Genomic DNA, 22,365 nt, shown 5'->3' on the forward strand with positions numbered 1-22,365 from the left:
TGAGATGGAGTCTCGCTATCTCTGAGGCTGGAGTGCAGTGGCTGGATTTTGGCTCACTGCAAGCTCCGCCTCCTGAGTTCATGCCATTCTCCTGCCTTAGCCTCCCGAGTAGCTGGGACTACAGGCACCCGCCACTATGCGCAGCTAATTTTTTGTATTTTTAGTAGAGACGGGGTTTCTTTTTTTTTTTTTTTTTTTTTTTGAGATGGAGTCTTGCTCTGTCGCCCAAGCTAGAGTGCAGTGGCGCGATCCTGGCTCACTGCAAGCTCCGCCTCCCGGGTTCACGCCATTCTCCTGCCCCAGCCTCCCGAGTAGCTGGGACTACAGGCGCCTGCCACCTCGCCCGGCTCATTTTTTGTATTTTTAGTAGAGACAGGGTTTCACCATGGTCTCGATCTCCTGACCTTGTGATTCGCCCGCCTCGGCCTCCCAAAGTGCTGGGATTACAGGCGTGAGCCACCGCACCCGGCCTAGAGACGGGGTTTCACCGTGTTAGCCAGGATGGTCTCGATCTCCTGACCTCATGATCCGCCCACCTTGGCTTCCCAAAGTGCTGGGATTACAGGCGTGCGCCACCGTACCCAGCCAATTTTTTTGTACTTTTAGTAGAGACAGGGTTTCACTGTATTAGTCACACTGGTCTTCGACTCCTGACCTTGTGATCTGCCCGCCTCAGCCTCCCAGAGTGCTGGGATTACAGGTGTGAGCCATGGCACCCTGCCTTATTTATTTATTTATTTATTTATTTATATTTATTTATTTTGAGACAGAGTCTCGCTCTGTTGCCCAGGCTGGAGTGCAGTGGTGCAGTCTCAGCTCACTGCAAGCTCCGCCTCCCAGGTTCATGCCCTTCTCCTGTCTCAGCCTCCCCAGTAGCTGGGACTACAAGTGCCCACCACCACGCCCAGTTAATTTTTTTGTATTTTTTTTAGTGGAGATGGGGTTTCACTGTGTTAGCCAGGATAGCCTTGATCTCCTGACCTCATGATCCACCCGCCTCGGCCTCCCAAAGTGCTGAGATTACAGGCATGAGCAACCGCACTGGGCCCAGCCTATTTATTTATTTTTAAAGAGTTGGGGTCTCACTATGTTGCCTAGACTGTAGTGCTGTGGTGCTATCTTGGCTCACTGCTGCAAGTGATTCTCCTGCCTCAGCCTTCTGAGTATCTGGGACTATAGGGATGCACCACCACGTCCGGCTAATTTTTGTATTTTTAGTAGAGATGGGGTTTCGCCATGTTGCCCAGGCTGGTCTCAAACTCCTAACCTCAGGTGATCCACCCGCCTCGGCCTCCCAAAGTGCTGGGATTACAGGCATGAGCCACTGCGCCCAGCCATCTGGTGTGTTCTTTGAGGATAAGGCAGCAGTAAGTGTGTTGGGTTGAGACAGCCCTCAGGCCTGTGCCTTCCCTATCCCCACCTTTAACCGCAGGGACAGTGTGGTAGAACCCAGTGGCGCCAGTTCATGAACTTTCCATGGAACCAGTTGGTAGCTCTGGTCCTTCTGCCCCAAGGTGCTTCTGGTCATTTCTGATGACACTGAAGAAGTCAGTGTCCTTTCCTTATTTTCTCTCTCTCTTTTTTTTTTTGTACCTGGGTATTCTGGAAGTGTCTTTCCTCTGACAGTGTTGCTGGACATGGGGAAGCAAAAGGGTATGAAAGAGAAGGAGAGAAGGATAAAGACCACCCCTCATTCCCGCCCTCCCAGAGGGGCAGCCTGGGAAGTCTATGGAGGAGGTGACTTTGAGCCATGATGTGACCTTAGATGAGGAGCCCCTCTGAGCCTTAGGAGGCTCTTCTGCAAAATGGGACAAATAAAGAAATGTCACCGGGTGCGGTGGCTCACGCCTGTAATCCCAGCACTTTGGGAGGCCGAGGCAGGTGGATCACCTGAGGTCGGGAGTTTGAGACCAGCCTGACCAACATGGAGAAACCCCATCTCTACTAAAAATACAAAATTCACCGGGCGTGGTGGCACATGCGTATAATCCCAGCTACTACGGAGGCTGAGGCAGGAGAATTGCTTGAACCTGGGAGGCAGAGGTTGTGGTGAGCTGAGATCATGCCATTGTACTCCAGCCTGGGCAACAAGAGTGAAATTCTATCTCCAAAAAAAAAGAAAAAGAAAAAGAAATGTTCACTGTGTGCAGTGGCTCAGGCCTGTAATGCCAGCACTTCGGGAGGCCAAGGCAGGAGAACCACTTGAACGCAGGAGTTCCAGATCAGCCTGGGCAACATAGCGGGACCCCATCTCTGCCAAAAAATTAAAAAATTAGCCAGGCACCAGGTGTGGTGGCTCAGGCCTGTAATCCCAGCACTTTGGGAGGCTGAGGCAGGTGGATTCTTGAGCCCAGGAGTTTCAGACCAGCCTGGGCAACATAGTAAGACCCCTGTCTCTACACACACACCAAATTTGCCAGGCGTGGTAGTGCACATCTGTGGTCCCAGCTACTTGGGAGGCTGAGGTGAGAGAATCATTTGAGTCCTGAAGCTCAAGACTGCAAGTGAGCTGTGATTGTGCCACTGCCCTCCAGCCTGGGCAACAGACGAAGACTCTGCCTCAAAAAAAGGAAAAGAGCCGGGTGTGGTGGCTCACACCTATAATCCCAGCACTTTGGGAGGCTAAGGTGGACAGATCACGAGGTCAGGAGACTGAGATCATCCTGGCTAACATGGTGAAACCCCGTCTCTACTAAAAATACAAAAAATTAGCCAGGAGTGGTGGCGGGCACCTGTAGTCCCAGCTATTCGGGAGGCTGAGGCAGGAGAATGGCATGAAGCCAGGAGGCTGAGCTTGTAGTGAACTGAGATTGTGCCACTGCACTCCAGCCTGGGTGACAGAGCGAGACTCCATCTCAAACAAAAAAAAAAAAAAGGAAAAGAAGGCCGGATGTGGTGGCTCATGCTTGTAATCCCAGCACTTTGGGAGGCCGAGGCGGGCGGATCACGAGGTCAGGAGTTCAAGACCAGTCTGACCAACATAGTGAAACTCTGTCTCTACTAAAAATACAAAAAATTAGCCGGGTGTAGTGGTGTGCACCTGTAACCCCAGATACTCAGGAGGCTAAGGCAGGAGACTCGTGTGAACCTGGGAGGCAGAGGTTGCAGTGAGCCAAGATGGTGCCATTGCACTCCAGCCCGGGCAACAGTGCAAGACTCTGTCTCCAAAGAAAAAAAAAAAAGAAAAAGAAATGCCATCCCAAGGTGGTCCTTCACAGGAAGGGACTCAGAAAAGCAGTGAGCTGGCCGGGCGCGGTGGCTCACGCCTGTAATCCCAGCACTTTGGGAGGCCGAGGCGGGTGGATCACGAGGTCAGGAGGTCGAGACCATCTTGGCAAACACGGTGAAACCCCGTCTCTGCTAAAAATACAAAAAAAAATTAGCCAGGCGTGGTGGTGGGCGCCTGTAGTCCCAGCTTCTCGGGAGGCTGAGGCAGGAGAATGGCGTGTACCCAGGAGGCGGCAGAGCTCGCAGTGAGCGGAGATCGCACCACTGCACTCCAGCCTGGGTGACAGAGTGAGACTCCGTCTCAAAAAAAAAAAAGAAAAAGAAAAGAAAAGCAGTGAGCTACAATAGCTATCTGAAGCTGGGAGACACTACTGACTACTCACTCTTCGCAAAGGGCTCAGCAGCACACAGCCTCCCTGTGGAGATGCCCTCGGGGAAGATGTGGCCCAGAGTAGTCTTTTAGGCCCTGCTCCTCAGTCCTGGCTCTTAATAGGACCCTCAGCAGTCAAACTAGCACAGCCCGAGCCAGGCTGACCTTAAAAAGTAAGAATTCAGGGCCTAGGGACCTTGAGCAAAGCAGAGAAGTTAGCGTCAGATGAGGTGCAGCAGGTATGGTAGAATAAGGTGTTCTCAGGTCCCCAGTGCAGCCCCCAGATAAGACTGCAGTATTTTCCTTATATGATCTGGTCCCACCGTGGGCAGCGCTGCATGCCCAGAGCCTGAGAGGATTATGAAAACATGGCAAGGGAAGTGAGGCCAGGGAACCCAGCATGGGGGCGTGAGGAGCAGGGGACGGTGGGTGGGGCTAGAGGACAGGGAGTTTAGGGAGGCCTCTGCTGCTGTGACTGTGAGCCCCAGCCAATGATGATGTGGCCACTGCACAATCTGAGTTCTGGGAACCACGTGGTGGAGTGTGTTCTGGGAATAGACTGCAGCAAGGAAAAAAAAAAAAAAGCAGAAGGGTGCACCCTCCCTTCCCTGGCCAGGAAAACATTTCTGTAGCCCTTGCAGACCCACTGCACGGTAGTGAGAGGGAGGAAAGCCAGGCTCATGTTTTCCTTGGTTGTGCTTCAACTTCTAAAATATGTTTTTACTATGAACATTTTAATGAGGGGTTGGACATAAGACAGAAAAATAACATTCTGATAGCTTGTTTGGAGGTCCTAGCAGGGGAGCGCAGCTACTCTTTTTTTTTTTTTTTTTTTTTTTGAGACAGAGTCTGGCTCTGTTGCCCAGGCTAGAGTGCAGTGGCCGGATCTCAGCTCACTGCAAGCCCTGCCTCCCAGGTTCACGCCATTCTCCTGCCTCAGCCTCCCGAGTAGCTGGGAGTACAGGCGCCCGCCACCTCGCCCGGCTAATTTTTTTTTTGTATTTTAGTAGAGACGGGGTTTCACCGTGTTTGCCAGGATGGTCTCGATCTCCTGACCTCGTGATCCGCCCGTCTCGGCCTCCCAAAGTGCTGGGATTACAGGCTTGAGCCACCGCGCCCGGCCGAGCGCAGCTACTCTTATACCTTTGACTGAAGACCGATCCTCCTCTATCGGGGATGGTCATCCTCTTCCACTGAGCGCACAGCTTCTGGAGGGACACACACGGAGCAGTGAGGGAGGAAGGGGATACCCGCCCAGTCAGCCAGATCAGCCGAATCAACCCTGGTGATCAATGGGGTGACAGATGTCGCAGCCAGATCACCCTCACATCCCAAAAATAACATTCAGATTGCATTTTTTTTTTTTTTAAGATATAGACTTTTCTTGAGACTTTCATACATACAAGGCAATGGATAGACAACCTTAACCTCCTAGAGAAAACACACATTGGCCACAGAAAAAAGGCACTTCTCCATATACCTACCATAGTTATCAGCAACTTTTGAAATGGTCTCTCAAAATCTCAGGGGTTGGCTTGTTTTGCTTGCTTTTGCAAATAACTCAGGCTTAAGTCCTGCTACTTTCAGAGCCTAGGGAACACTTAAGGACTACCATCAGTTTAAGGACTACCATCAGTTTAACATGGTGGCACTTGGAGCACATGCTACTTATGGTGGTGAGGAGGGGTGCTGGTGTGAGGGTCTGCAAGATTGCCTCTTCTCTGGCAGGGTGTGAGCAGCCAGAGACCACTACCTGGGCAAGGATGATTGCTCAGTGTCCATGGAGGGACATGTGATCCAGCAGGTGGGCAGGGACCAGGCCTCTGTGGCCGCCCAACTCTCCATAATAGAATCCTTGATCATCCATAGGCCCAAAAACCATGACCACATCTCCTGCCCTCAGCGCCAGCCTGCCCTTCGCCTGGCCCCCTGTTTGCCCATCCATGGGATCATAGTCCAGAGCTGCTATCATGGTCTTTGGAGTCCACAGTGGGGGCCTCTTGGAGTTCCCTTGGAGCACCAGGGAGGAACCCTGGGGGATGGTGAGCCCCTGAAAGTCCTCAAGGTGGGCCACAGAAGGCAGGTGCCCTTGGGCCGGCAAACGCCGCGTCCTGTCAGTCTGCTCTGTGCCCACCTCCATCTCAGCCACTAGGTGCCCAGGGATATTGCCCACTTGCCTGTTGCGCTCGCTGAGATAGAAGCCGTGGGTGTCCTGAGAGCCCCACACTCTTAGCAACTGCCTTTTCTGGAAGACCAGCTCCTCCTCTGCAGCCTTGGGGTTGGCAGACATCACCAGGGGGCTGTAATCAGAGAGAGCCACAAAGACCCTGGCTGGAGTGTTGGCCCCTGTCCCCAGCTGTTGGGGGCCACCCCTGGGCATCTCGATGACTTTGGCAGATGGAGCTGGACACGGTGCTGAGCTGGGCTTGTGGAGCTGGCACTCTCTCTTGGCCCCCAGAGCCTGTCCTTGCCTGCTCTGGGGCTTGGGCTCCCTCCTCTCCTCTTGCCTCTCTGTGCCCCACGGATCCAAGCACAGTGCCTCCTGCTCCTCCTCCAAAATGTTATGGAAGTCAGATGCATACTGTTGGCTGGCGCCCAGCTGGGGAGGTGTGAACCCTTGGGCATCTTGCTTTTGCCGAAGTATCCTCTCAAGGGCAGCCTTTTCCTGACACGGTTCTTTCCTGGACCCACACTTGGTGTGTAGTTGGATGAATCCTGCAGCAGGGCTTTTGCTGGTGCCCATGTGCTGGTAGCAATTTTCCTTCTCCCCAGGCTGGTCACTGAGCAAAGGTGGTCTGTGATGCTGGGGACTCTTCTGAAAGAGCAGGTCCTTTCTACAGCCCTCCCAGGCCTCTGCAAGCTCCTCGGCTTGGCTGCCAGTCCCTGAACTCAGATATTCTCCTTCTGAGCCCAGGTTGGACACTGGGGATTGCCTCCTTGGTGGTTCTTCAAAGAATGCTTCCAGGAACTTGTCCTGGGGCTCCCCACAGCTTCCAGGGTTGTGGGGGCTGGCCTTGGCATTCAGAGGAGCCAGTGCCAGCTTCTGGGGGCAGACGGGGAAGGTGACTCTGTAGGTGGATGGGTCGCCACAAGTGTAGCTGAAGGGTGGAGTCTCTGGCCATTGGTGACACATGAAGCAGTCCTCGGGGATCTGAGCTGGCACCGAATCCAGGGACTCACCACAGAGTGACATGGTTCTCACTGAGACCTTCTGCCACGTTAGGGGCACCTGTAGCTGGGAGAATTCCAATAGAGTGCTCCCAGCAGTGGCATCGGTGACCTCACAAACCTTAAGCCCATCTGCATACACAGCATAACCGGTGACCTGGACTCCATTGGAGGACCCAGCTGAGTCAATGGTCACAGGGAGCCAGCTGACCACTAGGACGCCTGGCGAGGCATGGCGCTCCACCAGCACATCCAGTGGCGGGTGGGGAGGTCCTGCCAAGAGTGTGTCAAAGGTGATGGTGGAGGACATAGTTCCCCAATACACCTGCAGCAAGTCCCATGGCAGCCGCACCTCCACCCGCGCCCGGTAGTGCATGCCAGGGCACAGGCCCTGGAAGGTGTAGCAGCTCACACCCGCTGGGGTCAGGGCATGCTCTCGGTCATCAAGATACACCACGTGGGGGTGGCGGTGGCTGCTGTAGACCCAGGTGATCTTGGCCGATGTGGCTGTGACATTCTGCAGGTGTAGCTGCATGGGAGCCATACGGAGCACCCCTTTGGTCCCCAGAAGGGATCTGGAAAGGCCCTGCTTCCCCATGCTCTGCAGCAAGCCCAGCTGGCAGGCTTCCATCTTGGTATCCAGGATCTCTGTTGCTACTTCTGTCTTGGAGCCCACCCTTACCATCTGGTATAGCCCTCTGTCCACCACTCCCTGGGCTTCCCCAGGTAATAAGCTGTCTTCCTCCAGAGCTTCATCCTGCCCAGCTGGGAGTTGATGGGGGCGTAGGTCAGGGGATTTTGCAGGCAGGCAGTCTGAGATGTAGCTGTCTGGAATCTGCTCCACCAAGTTGGAGGGCACCAGCCCCCGCCGGCCATCCTCAAGCTCCCCCTCATAGAATCCATCTTCATCCATGTCCCCAAAGATATATATGTAGTCCCCAGCTGTGAGGGGCAGCTCACCCTCGGGGTGATCATTGGGCCCCTCGAATGGGTCATAGTTATACTGAGCCATAAAGATCTTGAGCTTGGGGGCAGCAGGAGCTGCTGAGCCCCCCACTTCCAGGGCCAGGGACACGCTGTCAGGCTCCAGGTCATCCACCTCACTGGCTGTGTCCCTATCCAGAGTAGGGCAGGATGGCACGGTGGCCCACATCGACCCCTCAGAGGAGGAGTTTGACTGGGAGCTGGTTTTCTTGGACACAGGTTGGCTGGCAGGGACTGTCTCTGAAACTTGGGGGACACTGGCTGGCTCCCCAAGGGCAACTGGGCTCTCCTCGAGGGAGACTTCCCTTTTCTCATGTATGTCTCTGTTGGGCTGTGACACTGTGTAGTCTTCAGGCAGTGCCTGGAACTTGGGCCTTCTGCTACCCTTAACTTGGGACTCCGGCATTTGACTGGTCTCCCAGGGCTGTTCGGGAGGGTGAACAGGCTGACACTGGAGCGCCTGTATCTCCTTCTGGGAAGCATGAACGTCACACAGGGCCTTCTGCGGGTCGCATTGCAGCTGCTGCTGCCTGTCCTGCCCGCGCGCCGCCTGCTGCAGCAGCTGTTCGGCCATCAAGCCGGCGGCATCACGCTCTTGACACGCGCGGCCCACCTGGCCGCGCACTTCGCTATTCTCAGCCTTCCGCACCCAGTTTGTCTTGGCCTGCAGCCGCCCATTCTCCTCCGCCAGCCAGGCGTTTTTGAGCAGCGCCGCCTGCAGCTGTGTCTCGGCCTCCTCGCCGCGTCGCCGCGCCGCCGCCGCCTGCGCGCCCAGCTCCTCGCACTCGCGCCGCCGCTGGTCCAGCTCGCTCTCCAGCGCCAGCATCTGCCGTCGCACCTCCTCGCAGGTTGTGCTCTGGCCGCCCGCCTCGGGCCTGGCGCCACCGTTGCCCTGCTGAAGCGTCAACTGCCTCTGCAGGCGCAGCACTTCCCGCTGGGACTCGCGCTGCAAGCGGTCTAAGTCTCTGACGTTGAGCCACTGGGTGCAGGGGCCTCCCCTTCCAGTATGCGGGTCGCTGCAGGGGCCCGAGGCGACACGCGCCTGCAGGAGGTGGCACTCCTGCCGCAGCTCTTCGATCTGCTTGTCCTTGGCCAGCAGCGCGCTCGCCTGCTCCGACAGGTCCTGGGCGCGCTGGCGGGCAAAGGCTTGGCATAGCTCCAGGCCGGCGCAACTCTCGCCGGGCACAGGCGCGCTCACCGCCCGAAGGTTGGTCTCCTCCAGCTTGCGGGCGCGGTCAGCTAGGCGCCGCGCGAGCCCGGTCAGCTCCGCGCGCTTTACCTTGAGCCGCTTCACCTTCTCGTCTGCCTGGTAGGGGCAGCCTGCACGCCGCAGCTGCTTGTTCTCCTCTTGCAGGGTAGAACAGCGGCGCGCCAGCACCCGCAACGCCTTGGCCAGCAGCCAGTTCAGCTTTATCAGCTCTTGGTGGCCCAGGCCCGGGGGTGAGGGAGTCAGGACTTTGCAGGGCTGGCTCTCAGAGCCTTCTCCTCCCTGCGGGTTGCTGAGTTTCCTGTGGACTGATGGTGGTAGTGGTGGCAGGAGTGGCGATGGTGGCGGCCGGAGTGGCGATGGTGGCGGCGGGAGACTCTGGGAGCCAGGGATGGAGGTGTATGGTGAGGAGGACCGCTCCTCGGATTTGGAGGCCTTGGGGAGACTCCGGGTGCTGTCAAGCGAGCGGGAACGTGCTGGTGCAAAGCAATCAAGGGAGCTGGCGCGCGTCGAGAGCAGTCCGTCTAGGGAGCTGGAGCACGCAGAGGACACCAGGTCAAGCGGGCGGGAGTGGACACCGACGTCGGCACTCAGGCTGTCTAGAGATCCGAGTTGACAGGCGGGTTTAGGGGCGTGGCAAGAGCCGCTTGAGGTCTGGGGCAGCGGCTCTTCCAAGGAATGCACAGCTTGGGGGTCCGCGGGTTCCGACAAACTGGGGTTCCTGCGGAAGTGCTCCAGGATGTACTTGAGGAAGAGCTGGCGCTCCACCTCTAGCGCCGCCTGCAGATAGCGGATGCGCGCCGCCTGCTCGCCGTCAGTCTGCCAGCGAAGCTGCCCCAACACTTCCTGCAGGCGACAGCGGCACTGCCCCGCGGAGACCTCGGACGCCCCCGGGCGGCTACAGTGGCCGCGGTTCACCAGCTCCTCGGCCAGCTGGCGCTGCAGTTCCCGGGCTTGGCGCACCACGCCATCGCGCTCACGGTGCAACAGCTGCTGCAGCTGCCGCTGCTCGGCCTCCTTCCAGCGCAGCAGCTGCCGGATCTCGGCCTCGCGTTCCCGCTGCATCTCCTCTTGCAGCTGCCGCAGCTCCCGGCCGCGCTGTGCCTCCCACTTGGAGCGCAGATGGTCAGCCAGCTGCCGTCGCTCCCTCTCGGCCTCCTCCCGCAGCTGGCGCGCCTGAGCAGCGAAGCGCCGGCGTTCCGCCCGCCAGCCCGCCCGCTCCGCCTCCAGCTCAGCCCGTAGCTTTTCCAGCTCCCGCCTCTGGTTCTCCAACACTGTCGCTGCCGGGCTAGAGCAGCCCAGCTTCTTGGGCGACGCGCCCAAGGGGCTGGGCGAGTCCTTGGCCATTGCGGCCGCGGCCCGGCTGGACTCCAGACTTCGCCTGGCCGACCGCAGCTCGCCAACGGCCGCCGCCCCGGCAGCGGCCAACCGCCCGGCGTTCCCCTTCCGGCGCCCCCTGGGGGTCTCCGCGCGCCCCTTCCGTCTCTTGGAGTGTTCCCCCGCCTCCTGCCACGGATGTCTGGCCCACGTGCCTCTCCACCTGGCAAGGCCAGGGCTGCACTCCCACACCCCTGCTCAAACTGGCCCATGTCCCTTCCAGGATGCACGAGGGCTTTTCTGGTCCCTACACTTTTCCTGCTTCTAGCACCAAGTTCCTTGTGACCCTCCCTAGGCACCCTCCCAGGCACTGTGCAGTCCCAAGCAGGCTGAGGTGCCCTGAGGGAAGTCTGGGCTGCTGCTCCTGGACTTGGAGAAAGGGGCAGGGTGTGTGTGTCAAGGCCACCCAAGGGGTGTGGGCATACCTGGTCGTGGGTTCAGGTGGTGTATTTGGGTCAGGTGGCTGGAAAATGCAGTAGGATATGCCTCAACTTGGCTAGACCTGGACTCCCCAGGACACTTCAGCCCCCATAACAGCCCTGATCACCCAACTGGTCATCCACCTTTTGGGGAAAGGATGTGCCTGATACCCATTTGTGTTACTGTGCAGAGTCGGCTCAGAGGAGGTATAAACGAAAAGACCCTCCCCAGCAAGGTGGCATAGGGACCCAGGGCCAGATAGGCATGAGGGGCACTGCCCAAACTGGCCATCTGGCCTGCCTACCTCCCACATCCAGGTACCACCTGGTGACAAACGCTGGAGCCCCAGTGTCTGGGCTACTCATTGGCACTTTAGGTAGAGGCCTCAGGATGGGCCAGGAGTGAGAGTGAGGCTTCAGCAGAAATGCTGGAGGCATCCTGAGCCACAGAAGACACACACACACACACACACACACACACACACACAAAATGAGCTGCAGAAGAAACATACAGACACACACACACACAATGAGCTGCAGAAGAAACATACACACACACACACACACACACACACACACACTGCCTGTCTCTGACTGGTGGCCACCTGTGTGGCTTGGAAGCTAAGGAGCCCTGCTTCAGTCTGGCTCCTCTTTGCCCTTCCTGCCTGTTCCTGGTGCCAAGTGGCTTTTGGGAAACATGGATGGACACCTGATATCTGGCCATCTGCATCGAGACATTGGTTTTTAAATTATTATTATTATTATTTATTTTTGAGACAGATCCTCACTCTGTCACCCAGGCTGGAGTACAGTGGTGCAATCTCGGTTCACTGCAACTTCTGCCTTCCAGGTTCAAGTGATTCTCCTGCCTCAGCCTCCCAAGTAGCTGGGATAACAGGCTCGTGCCACCATGCCCAGATAATTTTTTGTACTTTTTAGTAGAGACAGGGTTTCAGCATGTTGGCCAGGATGGTCTTGAAATTCTGACCTCAAGTGATCTACCTGCCTGGGCCTCTCAAAGTGCTGGGATTACAGGTGTGAGCCACTGAACCCGATGAGACCTTGATATTGAAGTCACATCAGAGGCCCCTTTACTTCTCGGTCTGTCGTGTCTCCCTGTCCCCAGGAAGCACCTGGGACCTCTTGCAACTGCTGTGTTCACTCAGCTTATGACTCTCTGGCTCCACTCCTTCACAACACTCAAGTTTTTCAAATCAAGTTCCCCTGAACCCACAGAAAATGCCTTTAGGCAGTGTCAAGTAACAAGAACGTCGGGAATTATGGCTCCAAATGTTCTTTTTTCTTTTCTTTTTTTCTTTTTTTTTGAGATGGAGTCTCGCTCTGTTACCAGGCTGGCATGCAGTGGTACGATTTCAGCTCACTGCCACCTCCGACTCCCTGGTTCAAGTGATTCTCCTGCCTCAGCCTCCTGAGTAGCTGGGACTACAGGCGCCGCCACCACGCCCAGGTAATTTTTGTATTTTTAATAGAGACAGGGTTTCATCATGTTGGCCAGGATGGTCTCGATCTCCTGACCTTGTGATCCTCCTGCCTTGGCCTCCCAAAATGCTGGGATTACAGGCGTAAGCCACCATGCCCAGCTCAGATGTTCTTTTTGAGAGGTGAAGCAGATGTAGTGTGTGTGTGAGAAGGAGAGGAGGTGAGATGCAGGGATGCCCTCGGCCTTGAACTGGTGCTGGGCTCCTGGAAGTGGTAGCCACAGGGAGAACTATCTTCAGAGAATCATCATCACAGCCCTGTTTCACCAAAGAGAATCTGAGGCTCAGTGGGAGCCACTGGCTTGCCAGGGCACATGGGCAACTGAGGCAGAGCTGGTGGGTGGGGCTCCACAGCCTGGATGCCCTGCTGCAGTCTCTGGTAGGGCCTTAACTGTCAGGTCAGGAGGGCAGGCTGGGCCAGGCATGGTGGAACAGGCCTGTAATCCCAGCCCTTTGGGTGACCAGGGTGGGAGGATCACTTGAGCCCAGGAGCTCAAGACCTGCCTGAGGCCGGGCGCGGTGGCTCAAGCCTGTAATCCCAGCACTTTGGGAGGCCGAGGCGGGTGGATCACGAGGTCAGGAGATCGAGACTATCCTGGCTAACATGGTGAAACCCCGTCTCTACTAAAAATACAAAAAACTAGCCGGGCGTGGTGGCGGGTGCCTGTAGTCTCAGCTACTTGGGAGGCTGAGGCGGGAGAATGGCGTGAACCCGGGAGGCGGAGCTTGCAGTGAGCCGAGATCACGCCACTGCACTCCAGCCTGGGAGACACAGCGAGACTCCGTCTCAAAAAAAAAAAAAAAAAAAAAAAAAAGACCTGCCTGAGCATCATAGAGAGACCCCGTCTCTACAAAAAAATAATTAGCTGGGTGTGCTGGTGCATGCCTGTAGTGCCAGCTACCCAGGAGGCTGAGATGGGAGGGTCACTTGAGCCTGGGAGTTTGAGACTAGCCTGGGCAAGAGAGTGAGCGAGACCCACTCTATAGTTCCAGCTGAGGTGAAATGATTGCTTGAGCCAGCAAGGTGAGGTCAAGGCTACAATGAGCCGTGATGGCACCACTGCACTCCAGCCTGGGCAACAGAGCAAGACTGTCTCAAAAAAAAAAAAAAAAAAAAAAAGTGCTGGGCGTGGTGGCTCACTTCTGTAATCCCAGCACTTTGGGAGGCTGAGGCGGGCAGATCACAACGTCAGGAGATTGAGATCATCCTGGCTAACATGGTGAAACTCTGTCTCCACTGAAAAATACAAAAATATGGCCGGGCGCGGTGGCTCAAGCCTGTAATCCCAGCTCTTTGGGAGGCCGAGATGGGTGGATCACAAGGTCAGGAGATCGAGACCATCCTGGCTAACATGGTGAAACCCCGTCTCTACTAAAAAATACAAAAAGCTAGCCGGGCGAGGTGGCCAGCGCCTGTAGTCCCAGCTACTCAGGAGGCTGAGGCAGGAGAATGGCGCGAACCCGGGAGGCGGGGCTTGCAGTGAGCTGAGATCCCACCACTGCACTGCAGCCTGGGTGACAGAGTGAGACTCCGTCAAAAAAAAAAAAAAAAGAAAAGAAAGAAAGAAAGAAAGAAAGAAAGAAAGAAAGAAAGAAAGAAAGAAAGAAAGAAAGAAAGAAAGAAAGAGAGAGAAAGGAAGAAAGAAAGGAAGGAAGTAAAGGAAGGAAGGAAGAAAGAAAAGGAGCAGGTTGGCCAGGCTTCGTGGCTCATGCCTGTAATCCAAGAACTTTGGGAGGCCAAGGCGGGCAGGTCATCTGAGGTCAGGAGTTCGAGACCCGCCTGGCCAACATGGTGAAAACCCATCTCTACTAAAAATGCAAAAATTAGCTTGGCATTGTGGCGCATGCATGCCTGTAATCCCAGCTACTTGGGAGGCTGAGGCAGGAGAATTATTTGAATCTGGGAGGTGGAGGCTGCAACCTCCACCACTGCACTCCAGCCTAGGCAACAGAATGAGATTCCATCTCAAAAAAAAAAAAAAAAAAAAAAAAAGAGAAAGAAAGAAGGAAAGAAAGAAGAAAGAAAGAAAAGGAGCCGGTCAAAATTCCTGTGCTAATCAGCAGTAGGATCGTGCTTGTATGAATAGCCACTGCGCTTCAGCCTGGGCAACATAGTGATGAGATGCTATCCCTAAAAAAAACACACATAAACTGGGTGCAGTGGCTCACACTTGTAATCCCAGCATTTTGAGAAGTCAAGGCAGGAAGCTTATGTGAAACCAGGAGATTGAGACCAGCCTGGGCAACAAAGAGAGACCCTCATTTCTACAATTTTTTTTTTTTTTTTTTTTGAGACGATGTCTTGCTCTGTTCTGCAGCCTGGAGTACAGTGGCATGATCTCAGCTCACTGTAACCTCCGCCTCCCGGGTTCAAGTGATTCTCCTGCCTCAGCCTCCCTAGTAGCTGGGATTACAGGCGTGTGCCACAACACCAGGCTAATTTTTGTATTTTTAGTAGACATAGATTTCACCATGTTGACCAGGCTGGTCTTGAACTCCTGACCTCAAGTAAAGTCATCTGCCTGACTCGGCCTCCCAAAGTGCTAGGATTACAGGCATGAGCCACCAGGCCCGGCTGCCAATTTTTTTTTTTTTTTTTTTGAGACGGACTGTGCCCGTCCCCAGCTGACAATTTTAAAAACATTTTTGGGCCAGGCGCGGTGGCTCATGCCTGTAATCCCAGCACTTTGGGAGGCTGAGGCAGCGGATCACGAGGTCAGGAGATCAAAGCCATCCTGGCTAACACAGTAAAACCCCATCTCTACCAAAAATACAACAAATTTTTTTTGTAGGCTGGGCGCGGTGACTCATGCCTGTAATCCCAGCACTTTGGGAGGCCAAGGCAGGTGGATCACTTGAGATCAGGAGTTCAAGACCAGCCTAGCCAACATGATGAAACCATGTCTCTATTCAAAATACAAAAATTAGGCCGGGCACGGTGGCTCAAGCCTGTAATCCCAGCACTTTGGGAGGCCGAGACGGGCGGATCACGAGGTCAGGAGATCGAGACCATCCTGGCTGACACAGTGAAACCCCGTCTCTACTAAAAAATACAAAAAAACGGCCGGGCGCGGTGGCTCAAGCCTGTAATCCCAGCACTTTGGGAGGCCGAGGCGGGCGGATCACAAGGTCAGGAGATCGAGACCACAGTGAAACCCCGTCTCTACTAAAAATACAAAAAATTAGCCGGGCGCGGTGGCGGGCGCCTGTAGTCCTAGCTACTCAGGAGGCTGAGGCAGGAGAATGGCGTGAACCCAGGAGGCGGAGCTTGCAGTGAGCCGAGATCGCGCCACTACACTCCAGCCTGGGCAACAGCGTGAGACTCCGTCTCAAAAAAAAAAAAAAAAATACAAAAATTAGCCAGGCATGGTAGTGTGAGCCTGTAATCCCAGCTACTCAGGAGGCTGAAGCAGTAGAATCGCTTGAACCCAGGAGGCAGAGGCAGAGGTTACAGTGGGCTGAGATGACGTCATTGCACTCCATCTCAAAGAGAAATTTAAAAAAATGTGGCCCAGCATGGTGGCTTAAGCCTGTATTCCCAGCACTTTGGGAGGCGAAGATGGGTGGATTGCTTGAGCTCCAAAGTTTGAGACCAGCCTGGGCAACATGACACCCCTCTACAAAAACCACAAAAATTAACTGGGCATGGTAGTATATGCCTATAGTCCTAGATACTTGGGAGGCTAGGTGGGAAGATTGCTTGAGCCTGGGACGCCAAGACTGAAGTGAGCCATGAGTAAGCCACCACAGTCCTGCTTGGAAGATATAGTGACACCCTGTTTCTAAAATAAACAAAAAAAGTCAGGCATGGTGGCATGTGCCTGTAGCCCCAGCTACTTGGGAGGCTGAAGCGGAGGATAGTTTCAGCTCAAGAATTCAAAGCTGCAGTGAGCAATGATCATGCCCCTGCACTCCAGCCTGGGCTACAGAGAGAGACTCCATCTCTAAAAAAAAAAAAGTAAAATAAAATAAATTTTAAAATTGTTTTATTATTTATTTTTTGGAGACAGGGTCTTGCTCTGTCATCCAGGCTGGAGTGCAGTGGCGTGATCTCGGCATACTGCAACGTTTGCCTCCCAGACTCAAGCAATCCTCCCACATCAGCCTCCCGTGTAGCTGTGACTACAGGCTAACACCACCATGCCCAGCTAATTTCTCTTTTCCCCTCCCCTCCCCTCTCCTCCCCTCCCCTCCTCTCCCCTCCCCTTCCCTCCCCTTCCCTTCCCTCTCTTTATATATTTTTTGTAGAGATAGAGTCTTACCATGTTGCTTAGGCTGGTCTTAAACTCCTGACCTCAAACAATCCACCTGCCTCGGCCTCCCGAAGTACTGAGATTATAGGCAAAAGCCACCACACCTGGCCAATAAAAAAAAATTTAACAGGCCAGGTGCAGTGGCTCACGCCTGTAATCCCAGCGGGGAGGCCGAGGTGGGCGGATCATGAGGTCAGGAGTTCGAGACCAGCCTGGTCAATATGGTGAAACCCTGTCTCTACCAAAAATACAAAAATTAGCTGGGCATGCTGGCAGGTGCCTGTAATCCCAGCTACTCAGGAGGCTGAAGCAGAATTGCTTGAACCCGGGAGGCGGAGGTTGCAGTGAGCAGAGATCACACCATTGCACTCTAGCCTGGGCAACAGAGCGAGAGTCCGACTCAAAAAAAAGAAAAAAAAATTAACGACAGGCCGGGTGTGATGGCTCATGCCTGTAATCCCAGCACTTTGGGAGGCTGAGACAGGCAGATCACTTGAGCTCAGGAGTTCAAGACCAGCCTGGGCAACATGGCAAGGCTGCATCTGTATTTAAAAAAAAAAAAAAAAAAAAAAAAAAAAAAAAATATATATATATATATATATATATATATATATATATATATATAAATTTAGCCAGACATGGTGGTGCACGCCTATAGTCCCAGCTATTTGGGAGGCTGAGATGGAAGGATAGCTTGAGCCTGGGAAGCAGAGGTTACAGTGGACTGAGATTGTGCCACTGCACTCCCACCTGGACGAAAGAGCCAGACTCTGTTTCAAACAACCAAAAAAACAAAAAACCCAACCCCCAAAATATAAACAATAATAAAAAATAAAAAAAAATACAACACAGAAATACCATAGGCCTGTTGGGAGGAGACCTGCAGGAAGTGGATGGGGAGACATTGCCCCTACTTGCTTCAGTGGGTAGATCTACTCTTAAGTGTCATTTGGCTGGGTGCAGTGGCTCAAGCCTGTAATCTCAGCACTTTGGGAGGCCGAGACAGGCGGATCATGAGGTCAGGAGATCGAGACCATCCTGGCTAACCCAGTGAAACCCCGTCTCTACTAAAAAATACAAAAAACTAGCCGGGCAAGGTGGCGGGCGCCTGTAGTCCCAGCTACTCAGGAGGCTGAGGCAGGAGAATGGTGTAAACCTGGGAGGCAGAGCTTGCAGTGAGCTGAGATCCGGCCACTGCACTGCAACCTGGGCGACAGAACAAGACTCTGTCTCCAAAAAAAAAAAAAAAAAGTGTCTTTTATCAGATTCGAAGAAGCACTTTGGTTTAATAAAAGGTTATGCTCCTTGAAATACGTTTGAGAACCCCTGGGTTAGAAGACCTCTTGCCTATTATGTGCTCTCACACACACACACACACACACACACACACACACGACACACACACCCGCCATCCCAATACGTCATGAGTTCTCTGACCTGGAGAGAAGGTGTTATGTCCCCTTTACATCTCAGTTAGCCCCATAGCGCCAGCCCTGTATTCCACTTTCCCTCTCTCTACAGCCCCAGTCTATGACTTTTGGGCCATAGAATCTGGGTTCCTGGGCAACCTGGTTCACATCCTTCTCCTGCCGGCCTAGCCTGGCTCCATTTCTGTTCGGTTACCAAAGCCCCAAGCTTTGTAGAGCCTGCCTGGCCTTGAGGAGGCGAATGGGCTCCATCCGAGAGCATGCAGGAGTGTTTCAGCTTCCCATCCCCCATTGCTACAGTAGCTCCCCCAGCTTTTCATTCCATATCCTTTATTTTTATTTATTAAAAACTTAAAATTTTTTTTTTTCTTTTTGTAGAGACAGGGTCTCCCTATGTTGCCTGGGCTGGTCTCAAACTCGTAATCTCGAGTGATCCTCCCACCTCAGCCTCCCAAAGTGCTGGAATTACAGGCATGAGCCACCACCCCCAGCGGCATAGTTTTTATTTTTGTTTCTATGTGTTTTCTGTCTGTTCTTTGCTGTGTCCTCCATGTCTAGAACAGTGCCTGGCACACGATAGGTGCTCAGTAAATACATGACTGAAGAAGACAGAGGCAGACAGGCCAGATGTGGCTGCTGCCCTCAGGGAATTGACAGTCCATGATCTATGAGAATGAGCTGCAGACTGGGAGGCAGGTGTCCCAGCATGAGCTCACCATACTCCTGCCCTCTCCTGGTCCAGCTTTCTCACATATTAAATGAAAGCGAAGCTGGACATGGTGGCCCACGCCTGCAATCTCAGCACTTTGGGAGGCTGAGGTGAGTGGATCACTTGAGATCAGGAGATTGAGACCAGCCTGGCTAACATGGTGAAATCTCTACTAAAAAATACAAAACATAGCTGGGCGTGGTGGCAGGTGCCTGTAATCCCAGCTACTCCAGCGGCTGAGGCAGGATAATTGCTTTAACCTGGGAAGTGGAGGTTACAGTGAGCTGAGGTTGTGCCACTGCACTACCGCCTGGGTGACAGAGCAAGACTGTCTCAAAACAAACAAACAAACAAACAAACAACAAATGAAAGTGATGGATTACCTGAATGGTTTTCAAACTGGGTTCCTCAGGGCTCAGTCTGGGGGAGGATGCAAAGGTCAGATACAAATAACAATGGAATGTAGTAACATTGGTGCTTGGGCAAGTGCTCTGGGTGAGGAATGTGGCGCTGAGGGGGAGAAGAGCCACATCAGAGCAGGATTCCTGGATGAGGCAAGGAGGAAACACAGGGACTGAGAGCTGAAGGAGAGGGAGTGAGGGCTGCCAGAGGAGCTGAGAGGCGATTTCGGGCAGTGGGAACTGGAGCTGCAAACCCCCAGCCTCCTGCAGTCTGGCTGTCTGTACCGGCCCTCACTCATGCCCACCACCCTCAGGGCAGGCACATCCCTTCTTGCACTGATATTTGCCCATCCTATTATGACCCTCATTTGAGGGTGCAGGGAGGACTGGAGCTCAGAGAGGGAGGGTCACCTGGCCAGACTCTAACCAGCTGAGTTCCAGTGGAGTTCCTTCCATCCCCCAGCACTGGGTGGGGCTGGATACCTGGAGAGGTATCGTGGTGCTCTTCCTGGGCTCTGCAGCCTGCCCGGCTGATCCACATCTTCCTGGGCCAGGAGGGCAGCATTGTGCCAGCTTCTAGCTCTCTGGCAGGGGCCCCCTGGCCTGCTGGGCTGGCCTACTGCCTTGGTGGCCCTGGCTCAGCTCCCCAGTTCATGTGCCTCTGCAGCAAGTGGTCAGCCCCTTCCCATCTGCACTTTACAAGCCTCATCCCTGAATCCCCCCTATAGCCATGGAGCCTAACACTATCCTCTCCAGAGAAGGAAACTGCCCAGGGTCACACAGGGACTTATGTGCAGGTCTGTGTGACCTGAGTCTGGGCTCTGAACTGATGCTTGCAGGGTCTTACCCGCTGGCTCTGGCAGCCTGAGTGTTACTGTAATCCCTGAGCCTTTGGACAAGCAGGCACTGCTTCCTGAGATCCCCATTGCTGCTGGCAGTGTCTCTGTTTCCCAATTCCACACTGCTACCAGGACAGACATATCTTCTGTCTTCTAGCATCTGCATTTCTCTTCCCTTTGGATCTATTTTTTTTTTTTTTTTTGAGATGGAGTCTCGTTCTGTCATCCAGGCTGGAGTGCAGTAGAGCGATCTTGGCTCACTGTAACCTCTGTCTCCTGGATTCAAGCGATTCTTCTGCCTCAGCCTCCCAAGTAGCTGGGATTACAGGCGTGTGCCACCACGCCTGGCTAATTTTTGTATTTTTGGCAGCGGCGGGGTTTCACCACATTGGCCAGGCTGGTCTCAAACTCCTGACCTCAGGCAATCCGCCCACCTTGGCCTCCCAAAGTGCTGAGATTACAGGCATGAGCCACCAATCCCAGCCTGCATCTATTTCAATCACCCTCCTTCCTCTGCAGTCTGAAGCTTGAGGCTTTGCCCACTTCCCAAAGGCACCAGTAGCAATGACCATTTGTTCTGTCATTTGGCCATAGCTCTAGGTCAGAGGACCGTCCTTCATCAAATGTTTATTAAGCATCCAATCTGGCCAGGGGATTACAAGGGCTCAGTAATGTGCTAATTTCTTCATTCACCAAGCGCAGAGAATGGAGTAGAAGGAAGATGGAAAGGAGAAGGAAGGAAGGAAAAGCGAGAGGAAGGAGGATAGAAAGGAAGGAAGGTGGGAGGGAGAAAGGAAAGAAAGAGGGAGTCCTTTAGGTTATCTAAGCCCCTCAGGACTTGGTCTGGTCCTCACAGTCCAAGAACAGACTTGGGCTTCAGCCTCTGACCAGTCAGATGACTGAGAAGTTGAGGAACAGCTTGAGCCTCAGTTTTTTCCTCTGTAAATGGGGTTGATAGCAGTTCTGACCCAGAGGGCTATAGCAATTCTGACCCAGAGAGCCCCCCAACAGAGGGCTGTTGGGGAAGTCACAGAGATGCTGGGTGTTGCCTTTGCACTCAAAAGCGTCCAGGCTAGCTGTGGTGGCTCACACCTGTAATCCCAGTACTTTGGGAGGCTGAGGTGGGAGAATCTCTTGAGTCCATGAGTTAGAGACCAGCCTGGGCAATATGGAGACAATCTGTCTCTACAATTTTTTTTTTTCCCAAAAATTAGCCAGGCATGGAGGTGTGCACCTGTAGTTCTGGGAGTCTGAAGTGGGAGTATAACTTCAGTACAGGAGGTTGAGGCTGCACTGAGCCATGATCACACCACTGTACTCCAGCCTGGGTGACAGAGCCAGACTCTATCTCAAAAAAAAAAAAAAAAAAATTCAAAAGGGTCCAGTATGCATCTTACTGTCAGCTTACCCAAGGGAGCATGATAAATTGAGTCCCTGACATGTGGACATGGGGAGTATAGGGGGAGGGAATGGCAAAGGCACCACAGGCAGAAGGACCAGCCTGGGCATGGTGGGGGGCATGATGTGGCACAGCACTGATTGTGGGAAGCAAGGGATGTGGGAGATGAGGCTTCAGGTTGTCAGAGGGAGGTTGAGGCAGAGCCTCACCTGCATACTCTAGACAGGGTCCAACTCCTGATACCCAGCTTCCTAGCCCAGTGACGGGCCACTTCTCTCAGGGCCACAGTTTTCTCTCCTATCAAATAGAACATCTCAGCACTGCTCTGTGGTGCCAGTGAAGGGTATAAGTGTCCGGTGCCCAGCTGGCCATTTCCTGCCCCAGCAGAGGCATTTGCTTTTCCTTGTCCTCTTGCCTACTGGGAATTCCTTCCATCCCCGGTTCCTCCACCAGCTTCTGTGAGGCCCCTCCTATGAGCCCCCACACCTCACTAAACCCTCAGCACCCTCTGGTGTTTTCCTTGGTGCCTCCTCAGGATGCTGCGAGCTCCTTGGGGGCAGGTGGTGCCTGTGTATCTCTCTTTTTTTTTTTTTTTTTGAGACGGAGTCTCGCTCAGTCGCCCAGGCTGGAGTGCAGTGGCGCAATCTCAGCTCATTGCAAGCTCTGCCTCCCGGGTTCATGCCATTCTCCTGCCTCAGCCTCGGGAGTAGCTGGTACTATAGAGGCCCGTCACCGTGTCCGGCTTTTTTTTTTTTTTTTTTGTATTTTTAGTAGAGACGGGTTTTATTGTGGTCTCAATCTCCTGACCTCGTGATCCACCCGCCTAGGCCTCCCAAAGTGCTGAGATTACAGGTGTGAGCCACCGCGCACGGTCCTGAGTATCTCCTTTTCTGGACCTGGGCCCAAGGCCTAATAGATGAGTGCCCAGGACTCCATGCTGACTGGAGGAAGGAACAGCATGTGGTCAATGTGAGCAGAAGGGCCGGTAGTCCAGGAGGAAAAAGCAGTCACTTCTTTTTAAAAAAATTTATTACTTTTTTTTTTTATTTTGAGATGGAGTCTCACTCTGTCACCCAGGTTGAAGT

The 22,365-nt window shown here is 53.9% G+C and overlaps 1 protein-coding gene and 2 non-coding genes across 3 annotated transcripts; 2 read left to right on the forward strand and 1 right to left on the reverse strand.

Annotated features, from left to right (window-relative positions):
* The first annotated feature begins 3,855 nt into the window (after nt 1-3,855).
* Nucleotides 3,856-3,999, forward strand: LOC112426491 (small Cajal body-specific RNA 17). Its single transcript, XR_003017831.1, has one exon. It is a non-coding gene; the product is annotated as a small Cajal body-specific RNA 17 (non-coding RNA).
* Nucleotides 4,000-4,083: 84 nt separating this feature from the next.
* LOC112426489 (small Cajal body-specific RNA 18) lies at nt 4,084-4,166 on the forward strand. Its single transcript, XR_003017829.1, has one exon. It is a non-coding gene; the product is annotated as a small Cajal body-specific RNA 18 (non-coding RNA).
* A 780-nt stretch (nt 4,167-4,946) lies between these two features.
* On the reverse strand, nt 4,947-10,415 carry LOC105480664 (RIMS-binding protein 3A). The gene has a single exon (XM_011739753.2). The coding sequence runs from the start codon at nt 10,302-10,304 to the stop codon at nt 5,370-5,372; it is 4,935 nt and encodes a 1,644-aa protein (XP_011738055.2). The 5' UTR covers nt 10,305-10,415; the 3' UTR covers nt 4,947-5,369.
* Between the last annotated feature and the right edge of the window lie 11,950 nt (nt 10,416-22,365).

Source organism: Macaca nemestrina, chromosome 15 (assembly GCF_043159975.1).
Source record: "Macaca nemestrina isolate mMacNem1 chromosome 15, mMacNem.hap1, whole genome shotgun sequence".
NCBI lineage: Eukaryota > Metazoa > Chordata > Mammalia > Primates > Cercopithecidae > Macaca > Macaca nemestrina.

Bases quoted from the DNA above. Each gene is read 5' to 3' on its own strand.
- LOC105480664 (XM_011739753.2), bottom strand. From the start codon at position 10,304: ATGGCCAAGGACTCGCCCAGCCCCTTGGGCGCGTCGCCCAAGAAGCTG.